Source organism: Taeniopygia guttata, chromosome 33 (assembly GCF_048771995.1).
Source record: "Taeniopygia guttata chromosome 33, bTaeGut7.mat, whole genome shotgun sequence".
NCBI lineage: Eukaryota > Metazoa > Chordata > Aves > Passeriformes > Estrildidae > Taeniopygia > Taeniopygia guttata.
In genome coordinates, this window is record NC_133058.1 from 3,234,821 (window position 1) to 3,247,411 (window position 12,591).

The 12,591-nt window shown below is 52.1% G+C and overlaps 1 protein-coding gene across 1 annotated transcript; it reads left to right on the plus strand.

Moving 5' to 3' along the window:
- The first annotated feature begins 8,799 nt into the window (after positions 1–8,799).
- Positions 8,800–12,323, plus strand: LOC140681244 (hydrocephalus-inducing protein homolog). Its single transcript, XM_072920722.1, has 6 exons — positions 8,800–8,908; positions 9,547–9,668; positions 9,755–9,937; positions 10,185–10,484; positions 11,573–11,797; positions 12,048–12,323. The coding sequence occupies exons 1-6, from the start codon at positions 8,800–8,802 to the stop codon at positions 12,321–12,323; spliced, it is 1,215 nt and encodes a 404-aa protein (XP_072776823.1).
- Positions 12,324–12,591: the final 268 nt, after the last annotated feature.

Sequence of the window (12,591 nt, forward strand, 5' to 3'; positions counted from 1 at the left end):
CAGCTTCCTTCCCAGAGCAAGCTGTGATGAGTCCTGATCTCCATGTACCCTTTTCCCAGCCCAGCCAGACTACCTGTTTCCAGGTGTCAGCTCTCATCCGAGAGCTGGTATTGCACTGGTGGCCCTGAAGTTATCTTACAAACTGAGATATTGCAAAGTGGCTGTCTCTTCCTCCTGGCATAGAAAATGGCTTGTTTTTCAGGTGCCACCACAAACTCCTGGACCCCCTCACCTGCCACTGGAGCTGGCAGGAATCACGTCCTCCGTGAATGCAGCTCACACTCCCCTCGAAGCGGAGCAGGTAAGAGGGAATCTGTCTCACTTGCCCATTGCCAGCGTGGCAAGCAGGGCTGTAGCTCCCAGTCCCACTGGTGGCCCCCAGCACTGCCCACAGAGGGGCCTCACGTCCCTCCAGGCCCATACAAAGTGCTGCTGAACCAACTGGGTGTTGGCGGGGCCGTGCAGGACATGCTGTAGGGCTGCCCAAGGACGCTGTGCAGCACCTATGGAGGGCATTGCTCCCCCTGGACCTCGTCAGCTGGTCCATAGGAAATTTTTGCAGGAGCTTTTGCTGTAGCACCTGGAGAAAGCAGGCTACAAATCAGAGAGAGGGGGGGAAAGCCTCAGGAGTCAGATGAGCGGGGCTGGAGTCCTTCCCTGAGCTCCCTGAGCTCCAAGAGCTCTCACTCTGAGTCTCCTCCTTTTCTAAAAGCAGTAAGAAATGCTTTTTAAAGGCATGTTGTGCATCAGAGAGAATTTCTACTGCCAGAAGACATCCCAGTTCACTTTAATGTAGTGTATTAATTAGCGCATTGATCCGTGAGTATGGGAGAAGATTTTCCCCATGGTCCCTCCACTGGTCAGTGGCATGGATGCAGAATGAGGTTAGGGTGACTTTGGCTGTGTTTGGGAAATAGGCCCCTCCAGGTCCAGCTGCACTTTGCTCCAAGATGCTCTTCTGCACCCATTTCCATGCTCAACACCTCAATCTCTCCTGTCCTCCATCCAGGCTTTCAGTATCCTGCCGCTGTCAGGTGTGCTGCAGCCAGGAGAGAGCCAGCAGGTCTCCTTCACCTTCTCTGGCCGCCGTGACATCCTCGGCAGCGTGAAGGCGCTGTGCTGTGTGGAGGGAGGCCCCACCTACGAGGTGGAGCTGCTCAGCTCACGCCTCAGCTACTCCCTGAGCTGCTGGGAGATCAACTGTGGCCCTCAGGTACCACACACAGCCCCTGGCACGGCTCCTTGCCCCGGAACCACGGCCAGCGGGTTCCTGCCCACCTCGGCCCAGGGCTCCCTCCCCTCCCCAGCCCCTTTGTTGGCTCTGGGGCTTGGAAGTACAACCTTTGAGGGACACATCTGGCATCCAACCTGGTTTAAAATAGCCATCTCCAAAAATGTAGGGAGTGCCTCTTTTTCTGGGTACCTAAGACTGCCTCCTGGGGCAGGCAGGGTCCCAGTGGGGATGCCCTGGGGGTCATGTCCCTGAGGCATCCCTCTGCTGATCCACGACTAAAGCCTGACCTCCAAGGAGATGCTCGTCTAAAGCTCCTGCTTAATCCACAAATAATCAAGGGAAGAAGTTGCGCTTCCAGTCGCTAGAGTTGGAGAGACTGTCCTAGAATAATCCCCACTTTCCAGCTGAAAGCCCACGGATATTTCCAGCTGCTGGCCCTGTCTGTGTTGCCCTGTGTGTCTCCCTTGTTGCACGTGTGTTGCTTGACAATGGTTGCATGCCTTTTCTCCTGCAATGCCTCAGTGCTGTCTCTGTTTCTCCTGGCTGTTGGTGACCCCTCAGAGTGCAGAGGGCCTCTGTCCCCCGGTTCATTTATTGCTGGCCCTCACAGGGTTGTTACCACACCTCTGTGTGCTGCCAGAGCTCCCTGGTCCTGCGCAGGTGCCCTGTGCCTGGGGGTTCCCCAGGTTCCCAAGTGCCCTTATCTCCTCCCTGATCCCTGCTCCCACGATGTGTCTGCTTCCAAGCCCAGGAGAGAGGAAGGAGATTCCCAGCAGCAGGCCTGGGTCTGTAACTTCCTGCTCCTGTGCCTTCTCTCCAGATATTTAATGAAATTGGTCACAGCACGGTCACCCTGGAGAACACTGGCAGCACTGAGTTCACCTGGGTGCTGAAGCCTAACGCTTGTGACCAGCGTCTGCCTGGTGTGTTCCTGGTCAATCCCACCACTGTAAGTAGCACAAGTGACGGACCCCAGCCCTGTGCCAGGTGGCCCAGGAGAGCGGTGAAGGGAAAAAGGAGGGGGAGAAAGGGGGAAAAATGTCAGAGGGGAAAACCCAAACCCGGCCATGAGAGAAAGAGAGAGAGGGCTGTAAGCAATTTCTGATAGGGGTAGAGAAGGTCAAACAAGGGCGCTCCTGATAGAGTCCCCACGGCCTTGGCTGGTGGGTGGCTCTGCTGTCAGAGGCAGAAACCAGCAGGAGGCATGAATGTGTTGGTCACTGTCCTGTCCTGCTGTCAGGGGAGTAGAGGAGAATTCTTTTTGGTAGATTTCTCGGACGAAAATAAGGCACAAATGCAGGAAGTACTGTATCTGAAAACTGTTTGTTGATAAACAGAGGGTATGGTCCCAACCAGAAGGGGATGGAAAAGAGAGCAGAGAGAGAAAATGAGAAACGGAGAAAGTAACAGAGGACAGGGACAGAGCATTACTGCTGGAACCCTGGGATGCTCCATTGGCATCCTGCTGGGCAGGTGGAGCAAGTGTGCTGCCAGCTGCACGGTGAAAAACACGTTCCCTCTCCTGTGAACTTGTGAAAAGTTTAATAAAGGACAATAGGAGACAAAGACCACAGAGCAAAGGTTATAACAGCCGGGTGCATCTTGGCACTCAGCCAGGAGCACACTGTCACCTTCGGGGATACCCCTAAAGTGCCTTTTCCATTACATCAGCCTGTTGCATATTCATAGACTCTTATGCATAGTAAACTTTTTCCCTAAACTAGTTTACATGTTCTAAGAATTGCTTAGCATGGCTCCTCCTTGGATCTGCCCTTTTTGGAGCGTGCCTATTCCTTGGCTGCGGTTTTAGTCCTTTTTTGTCATCATCTTCAGTTTTGGCCCCAGCCCAGGCTGCCTTCAGACGGTGAGTGCTGATGGTTGGCAGAGCTATACAGTGTCTTCTTCATATGTTCACTGGATGCCATCCCATGCCAGCAGGCACTTTAACCCAAGCACACTATATCAGCTATTTCACTCAGCTTAATTAACAACAGAAATAAAAACGATATCTTTATAACTAAGTTACTTTAACACGACACATATGAGATCAATGTTCATGTTTTTCATGGAGACAGCAGAGCACCAGCTTGCCCTGGCGAGAGGGGAAGCGGCGACAGCAGGGTAGACAGACAGGGAAGAAATGGCTCTGTAGGGAGCCAGGCCCTCCAGGTGCTCCCAGCCCAACAAAAACCCCAAAAATGGCAGGGAAAAACTGGCAGTGCTTTCATATGCTAAGATTCCTCCTGTCATAGATACATATTATAACATTGGCTTTTCGCAAATATTAATATCAAAGCAATGTGACTCCCCTGTGCAGGAAATGCTCTGAGTCTATGTTGTAGAAGGCTGAATAATTGCTTTATTTTATCATCCTATAATCTATTGTACTAGAACTATATCATACTAAAAAATACTGAAGAAAAACCTGTGACTGTCTGCAGATAGTCCAGCTTTGACCCAATTGGCCAATCAATCCAAACAGCCATCACTGGTGTCTAATTAACAAATCCCTCCTCAGTAAACAATCTCCATAACACATTCCACATGTGCAAACAACAGGAGCAGCGAACAGAGAGAAGAATTGTTTTCTTTGAGCTTTCTCACTGCATCTCACAACTTCCCAGGAAAAATCCTGGGAGAGAGAATCATGCCTCTCTCTGTTCAGAGAATGTGAATCCACATATAAAATGTGGATTTTATATGTGTGGTGTTAAAATAACTTTGTTATAAAGATACAGTTTGTATTTCTGCTGCTGGTTAAGCTTAGACATGGCAGTGAAATAGCCATGCTTGTGTTAAAATGCCTGCTTGGATGGGATAACACCCAGTGAACACAGGATGAGGACACCTGTACAGATCTGCCAACCATCAGCACTCACTGTCTGCAGGCAGTGAGGACCAAGGCCCAAACTGGAAGCGATAAAGAGAAGGAGCCAAAACCCAGCTAAGAAACACACACGCCCTAAAAAGGCAGAACCAAGGAGGGGCCATGTAGAATGGTTCCTGGAATGTGTAAACTAGTTTCTGGAAATACATAAGGACTATGAATATGCAACAGCCTGGTGTAATGGAAAAGGTATTGAAGGGGTGTCCCGAAGGTAACAGCGTGCTCCTGGCTGAGTGCCAGATGCACCCAGCCCTAACAACCTTTGCTGTGGTCTTTGTCTCCTATTGCCCTTTATTAAACTTTTTACATTTTCACAGGAGAGTGAACATGTTTTTCACACTCCCATAACTCAGCCCTTTCAGGAAGACTTGGTCAGGCGGGCAAAGTTTTCTTGGGCTTTGGGGTCTGCCCTCCTCCGAGGGGGAGGTCGCTGGCAGCCCCCAGACACGGAGCCTGCCTGCATTGTCTGCCACCAACCTCCTTTGCGCGTGGGATGAGTTAGGGCTCCCAGCACGTGGACAGCCCATATTGTAGTTTTTCACCCCATGTCAGAAAATGGATTTATAGCCTATGCTGAGGCATGACTAAAAATCTAATTGGTTCCTCACAGTCACTCTGGGGACCCTGACAGCTGAGATCTCAGGCTGTGCTGGCACTGGAGCGTTTCTGAGGGTCACCTTACCCAGGGTGTGATCACACAGGACATTGTCCTTGGCCCTGCCTCCCCACTGCCAGCTAAGCACCACTTCCATGTCCCTTACTAGGCTTGCTGCTCCCTGCCTTCTCCAGCCCTGCTGCTGTGCATCAGCTTTGTGGGGCAGTGAGGGGGCCAGGGAGCGGGGCTGGAAGAGCAGGGAGAAAGATTAGCAGCATCCCACCACTGCCCAAGCCTCTCAGTCCTGCCTGGATGTCTTTGAGCCGAAGCAGCGCTCCTGCCTTTGTCCCTCCTTGACGTGGGAAGCAATTTGCTTTCCCATTTCTGCATGCCTGAATCCTCCAAGGGACGAGAGGAGCTGCTGGCCCTGCTGAGAGCAGGGGCTTCCCTTCCCCAGCGGCAGCAGAAGAAGTTGTTTTTGTTGAGGCAGGCTCTTGCTGGCAGAGGGCAAAGCCTGTTAGCATCAGGGCTGTGCTCGCATCAGGCTGTGCTGGGGCTGCAGCCTTGTGAGCCCCAGGGAGGACACACGGTGCCCTTTTGGGTACAGGGAAGGTAGAAGGTGTGAGAAACAAAGGCCACTCCTCAGTTAAAATTAAAAAAAAGTTATTAAAAGACAATCGGGGACAAAGTCAATAAAGCAGAAGTAACAGTGCTGGGTGCTTAGCTGCAGCCACAGGCACACCAGTCAACCCAGCAACACCCCTTATCTCCCCTGGGTATTGCATCAGCCTAATACATATTTACAAATGGTTAGATATATTCAAAAATTTTAACATAGTTCCTCCTCCGTACCACCTTTTTGGAGCATGTGCAGTTGTCCTAGTGGTGGTCATTTGTTACTTTTCAACATATTCAACAGGTTTCCATTGCTTCACTACTAAATGTTAAATTTAATATTATATATATGTTATAAATTAATATATTTATATGTGTATGTTATATACTTTTTATATATTATAAATAATATATATTATAAGTGTAATATTATATTTATGTTATAATTTAACATTATATAAATGTTAAATGTTAATATTACAACAACTCTTCACCAACATTAGTATCACAACACAACATTTGCATTAAAAGAACTCTAAACTTTAGCAAAACTTCTTTTACAGAAGTCAACATTATCAACCACATTGTATTTAACACTTGTGAAAGCCAACACTGTAATATATTTATCACGAAGGTGGTGTGGTCCGATGGTTTATTCCAGATGAGAGTCTGTCTCCTCAGCCTGTCTGTCCCCTGATCGCCCATCAAACACTCTGATGCATTCCCTCCCTCTTCTCCTGTCCCTGCAGGGCTCCATTGCACCTGGCGAGAAGCAAGAGCTGGAATTCTCTTACATGCCGGGAATACCAGGAGCTTTCACCAGGATTTACCAGCTTAAAGTGGATGACCTGGACCCAAAAAATATCCTCCTGAAAGGAGAAGCGTGCTGTCCCTCGATCAGCGTGAACCTGCCCTGGAACACCACAGGTGGGCACGGCCTGTCTGCCCCCAGGAAGGGCCGCTCTGGTTTTGTTCCCCACCGTAAGCCCATGGGGCAGCTCATGCCAACCCCCACCGAGCCTGGAGGCCTGCAGCACTCCCAGGCCAACTCAAGCCCCCCTGGTTGCTTCATGAATCTTGAGCAGAGGATGCCATGTGGGCTTTGTCCCAGGAGCCATCCTGCAGATCTTGCCAGCACATCTGGCAGGGTCCTGAAGGATGGTGGCGAGAGTGAAGGGCTTGGGAAAACTGTAGGAGAGGCTGGCAGGGCTTCTGGCAGGGTTGGATTTGTGTGACATTGCCGAGGATGAGATGCTCCTCGGTGGGGAGGGAGACAACGTGAGGATTCAGCGAGGAGCAGCAGCATTCACTTCCCATAGTGGGCTTGAGGGATTTCTTTATGGAAGAAACCAGTGTTGGGAGGCAGGGACTTCCCAGCTGAAATGGGACTGGCACTTTGCTCACACTTCTCTTTGCGGACGTTTTCTTCCTTCAGAAAATGAAAAATATGAGAAGCTACTGAAAGAGACTGTAAAACCCCTGCAACAGTACAGTCAGAGGAATAAATCAAAAGTTGTTCAGAAGACTCAGAGCCTGAAGTCTCAGACTCTGAAAACTCAGACTCCAAAGACTCAGACCTCGGAGACTCGGGATGCGAAGCCTCAGGACCTGAAGCCCCGTTTGCTTGGCTCTGACATGGTAGTAAGAACAGCTGCAGCCCCGTTTGGCACATGCCACCTTCTCCGTGTCACCTGAGCCCCTTGCAGCCCACAGCAGCTCCCCAGTGCCCTGATGGCACCTGGGACCTCCCTGCCCACCTACAACCTTGTGTCACCTCAGCATTGCCCCTAGGGCTCCCACTCTGGTCATGGTCTCTTCTGGGGCTGCATCAACTTCCCGGCTACCCCAGGGAGAGGTCCTGAAGGCCATGCTCCAGGGATGGAGTTGATGGTGCTTTGAAGGAGATGCAGGTCATTGCTGGGGAGTTTGTTGGTCCCAACCCAAGCCCTGCCAGAGTTACAGACCTTAACAGCGGCTGCCTGATTGTGCCCTGGGGCTGTGCTGGTGGTGCTCATCTCCAAGAGGCACCAGCTTGGTCCTGGTTCCCTTTCACGACAGTTTTTGTCCAAGCTGCCTTGGTACTGGCTGGGAGCAGGCAAGTGTCTGGAGCTCTGGAAGGTTCCTGGCTGGTCTGTCTGCCTGGCCAGAGCAGCTTTGCTAAGAATCTGGGTAGGCAAAGATGCTGGAGTTACTTACCTGGAAATGAGGTCCTGGCTAAGAGAGCAGGGGGTGTCACAGACACTGAGCAGCCGGACAGGAGGACCCCACACCCCCTCCCAACAAGAGCAGGGTGGGATCCTTTCTCAGGTGCAAGCTGGGCCTTGGGAAGGAGCTTTGCTAACCAGGCACTTTTTCCCTTTCCCTAGCCAAACACTCAGCTGCAGATAAAGACGATGAGGATGCTGATAAAGAAGGCTGCTCTGGAGCAGCAGAAAAGGCTCACATACCATCTCCCAAAGAGCAGGTTTCCTAACAAGCAGCTACGCCAGAGTCTTGTCAAGTGAGTAGGGACTCCCATCCCCGTCCCCAGGTGCCCCATGGGGAACACCCAGCCATGTCCCCTTCTCCTGAGAGCTCCTTGGGCCTGCAGAGCTGGGAACAGCCTGGACTTCAGAAGGGGTCTGGTCCCGGTGGCTGTGACACGCCACACGTGAGCAGTGGGGTGTCCTCCCTTCCCCAGCACCACGCTGAGCTTTGGACTGCTCAGCTCCCCACAGGTGTGGGGTTCTGTCCCTAGAGCTGAGGGGACCCAGTGCAGACCTTCAAGCCCTTCCAGGCAGGATAAATTCTGTCCCTGCTGACTAGCTCTGAAAGAGACAGCTCCCAGCTGATGTCGTGGATCCAGCTAACAGAGCACACTAAACAAAAGGAGAAGGGAACCGCACATGTCAGCAAACCCTTTAAAACCCCAAATCAGATGGCTTGAATCCTGGTGGGGTGGCAGGGCTGGTCTAGGAAACTTGGTGGGTCCCTGTGACCATCATGATGCAGTACAAGCTGCAGAGGTTTCAATGCAGGAAGCAGATGCTCTGCAGAGCAGATCATGTGGTCTGGTTGCAGAGCAAAGAAGATTTCCTGTGCAGGCAAATCACATTCTAGGCCCCAAACAATTTCAGCCTCAGGCTGTACCCCAGGCTGGGCAGTTCCACTGAGACCAGTGGACTCACCTGTACTGGCTTTTCATGGCAGAGGAGCTGTGGGCAGTGTCCATTTTAAATAATTTTATTTGCAGGTACTGTTAGTAGCCGATACAACCTAGGACTTGTCAGGACTCCTCCTGACTTCCCTAACTCTTTGCCAGGTGGTCAGGCCACGGGTTTCATGGGCTTGAGCTGAGTTTTTACAGTGGTGAATAAAGAAATAGCCACTTTATTTATGGCTGTCCTCTTGGACATGCAACCAGGCTGTGGTTTAAGGACTGTCCTTAATCCTCCTTGCAGAGTTAAGCTGCCTGAGTATATCCTGGACATGGGCCGTGTCCTTAAGGGTTTCACTAAGAGAAGCATTCTGGAGATCACCAACCCAGGGCAGATCCCAGTGTCCTTCCAGGCTGATCTGTCTGCCCTGCAGGATACAGGTAAGCAGTGCTGGAGACACTTCCTGTGGCCTTGAAGGAGGTGTCTCAGATTAGCTTAAGCCACTGAACTTGGGGAGGTTTTTGAGCTGTTTTCTTCTCAGTGCCCCTGCTGGGAGCTTTAGAGGCAGAATTCTCCTGGCCATCCATGCCCAGGGACCTCTCCTGGCCTGCCTGTGACTGCCCTAACGCTTCAGTGCAGAGGCCAGGTGGGCTCATCACCCTGGTCACCTCTCAGCATCCTCTGCCCTTGGCTCCCACAAGCATCGAGTTTCTTTGGGCACTCTGTGGGCTTGTTTTGGCAACCAGTGGGGTCTGCTGTGTATTGAAAATGCTTTGTTTGGAGTTCACACTGTCAGCGCACCTGTATTTATCCTCTATTGAAGAAACAGCCAGTGGGATCCTCTGGTGGATCAAAAGAGGCTTCCAAAAGAGGCCTCGAGGCAAGGCTGCACTGACATCACAGTGCCTCACTGTGTCTGAGGGCTGTTCAGGTGCACTCCAAGTTTTTATCCAGGTCACAGAACAGTGTGGGGCTTTCCCCAGCCCTCTCAGCCAGAACACCTGTAAGGCTTTAATGTGCTTATGGCACATTTCGTGTTCCTCGGGTATCTCAGCTGCTTTGTGTTCATCTGTTCCAGGTTTCAGCGTGGACCTAGGCCTGATAAAGAGCCTGCCCCCCAGCCACAGCGTGGCGTTTGAAGTGCACTTTGAAAGTGCCCACCAGCCACCGCGTGACCTGGATGTGCTGCTGCCCATAGAGGTACCAGAGCTCTTGGGGCAGGAGCAGGCTGGGCACAGCAGCAGATGTCACCTGCACCCTCTGCTGAATTCTCTGTCCTTGTCCAGGTGACAAATGGCCCCATGTCTCACATCCGCCTCTGTGCCACTGTGCTGGCACCCTCACTTGAACTCTCCAAGAACACGCTGCAGTTCTCTGACATCCTTGTTGGGCAGTGCCAGGTTGAGACCATCCGGCTCTACAACCGGTTCCAAGCCCCCTGCAAATGGTCCATCAAGCCTGTTCTGAAGGTAAAGCACAGGCAACATTGAACACGTAACTTCTTGGCTAGGTTTATTTGTGTCTCTTGCCCTTTCTGCTCCTGTGGCTGCCTGAGCATTTGGGTCTACAGCATGCTGGAGGAAGCTTCTGAGGGTCTGGATCAAGGCTGGTTTGCCTGAGCCTGTTCCATTAGCGGATGCTTTGCTTTTCTGCCATCTTCACCCATTCCTCCTCCTCTGAGGACAGTAGTTCCCTGTCTGCCTGCCCTGTCTACAGGTTTTCCCTCCAGCTCTAGCTATGGGGGCCGCTCTTGGTTTGGCTGTGGGTGCTCTTAGCACTGCATCAGTGTCTCAGAGCACTCAGGAAGTGAGGCTCTGTCCTCGCAGACCAAGGAGACCTCACACGGTTGGTTTCTGTGCCCAGAAGGATCAGCACAAATACGTGACACCAGCCCTACGCCAGAAGCAGCGGGCGCCAGAGGATGAGCCCTGTCCCTTTGAAGTGATGCCCTCCCAAGGAACCCTTGATCCACAACGGTGGCAGAACTTACAAATCTGGTTTACACCCAAGGAGGAGGTGAGACTGGCAGGTGTCAGCCTGGGAGGCCTGTCAGGGCTATCTGGAAATGAGGGCCTGGTGCAGAGAGTGTGGTATGAGCTCTGCCTTCACAGGGAGCTTTCTGCAAAGCCCATACTTGTGGCAGCACAAGGAGAAATGTGCTGCCACACATACTCAGCGTGGCTCAGTTCACCCCAGAGAGCCCTCCCGTGAGATGTGCTTTGAAATGCCCACAGGGAGCTTGCACAGAGAGCACCAGGGCTGCCTCTCAGCACATGGGGGGGATGTGCCCAACTCCCCTCAGCCTGCCCCTTGCCTGGCTGTATTTGCACCTGCGACACTCGGCGTCACAGACACTCGCAGGGGATAATCCTGGAATGGCCAGGCTGGGCTCATCCTGCTGCAGGACTGACAGACAAATCAGCCACCAGACACCTTCCTGGGCACGGCAGGACAGTCACCTGTGCTGCCAGCAGTCCCTGGGGCTCTGGCCTGCCTGCACATTGCCGTGCAGCTGGGGATTCAACTTAAAGGATGGAGCATTCCCAAAAGTAGTTTGCCTGTGGCCGCTGGGTCTCGGAAACTGGCAGTGTGTACCTGCATGGACACAAGTGCTTCTGTGCTCACCAACATTCCCAGGGATCTTTTAATTGCTGGAGAGATGTAACCATCTTGTGTCTGGCTTGGACCGGAGCCAAACACTAAGCAGGGAAGATGACCCTTATTTCTGGCCAGCGAGAGCTGATTTGCCCCTCTCCTGGAGTTGGTGTTTGCCTGATGCAGCAGTGCCAGGACAGTGCCTGGACACTGTAACCCCAAGGGCCCTTCCCATGAGCATTGCACTCCTGCATGACCAGATGAAAATGCCTGACAATCTTTGTACATCCATCTGATACCCAAATACCCAGTTTCAGTGCACACCAAGATTCATGCCAGTTACTAGACCCAGGACACAGGTGCTGTAGTCCCTAGCAGAAGTAAATACCTGGTTTCTGTTCACCTTGGAGGAACTGATAACACCCTGACCTTGGGGCAAGCGATGTTGTATTTGGGGTCCTGTCACCCGGGACTTCATGGATGAGTTGTCTCCACTTTTCTCTTTTCAGAGGTCTTACAAGAATGAACTGAAGCTTAACATGTGTGGGAGCAGCAATCACTTAAAGCTGCACCTCTCAGGACGAGGTCTGGAGCCACGGCTGGAGTTCAGCCCCCCAGCACTAAATATGGGATGGGTGCTGGTGGACAGCGATGGGGTGGAGGCCACCGCGGTGGTGAAGAACCCATGCAGCTTCCCCATTGAGTTTTACTCCTTGGATTTTGAGGAGGTGAAGGTGAGAAGGCAGGTCTGGTCCCCATGTACGTGCTGCCCAAGCTTCTCAGCACTCCAGCATTCCCGGGCTTGTGCCAGGAGATGGAGGCAATCCCCAGGGCAAGGCCAGCTCTGCCGACACGCTGTGGGAGGAATTAAATAGTTTGTGTTGTTGGGAGGAAGGGAGGAGACAGAAATCGGGTTTGTTGAGTATGTGGGATAAAAGGCAAGAGAAGGAATCTTGCTATGGTTTCTCTTCCCTACACACACAGATCCTGCGGATGGCACTGGGCTCTGAGAACCAAAAGAGCTTTTTAATGCCTCCACGCGCCGTGGGTGGGACGCTGCTCCCAAAGGTGCTGGAGGACTATGGAGCACAGAAGAGGCTGAAGGCTCAGCAGGCAGAACTCAAGACCATGGCAAAGGCCAAGGTCAGGGCTGAGGCTGAGGACAAGGGCAAGGCAGCACCAGGTCAGAAAAACAGTGAGGGTTTGGCAGTGTCTGTTTTGACTGTGGTCACAGCTGGGAGTCCATTCCGTACACCCTGAACTCTCACCTTGCTCTCCAGGGCAAGCCCATGCTTTTAGCAACTGCCTGTTCTCCAGCTTGGTGGAGAAAGTCTTGGGTGAAGGGCTGTGGTATCCCAACCCTGAGTGTAGCCAAAGCAAGCCCCTATCTGCCTGCCAGACTGGGGGAATAATCACCCTTGTGTCCCTTAGCCATAAAGACTAGGATTGGATGAGTTCTTCAGCCAGGTCTAATATCACTGGCTCTTTTATATTTGCACCTTCCTAGCAACAAAAGAAGAAGCTCGTG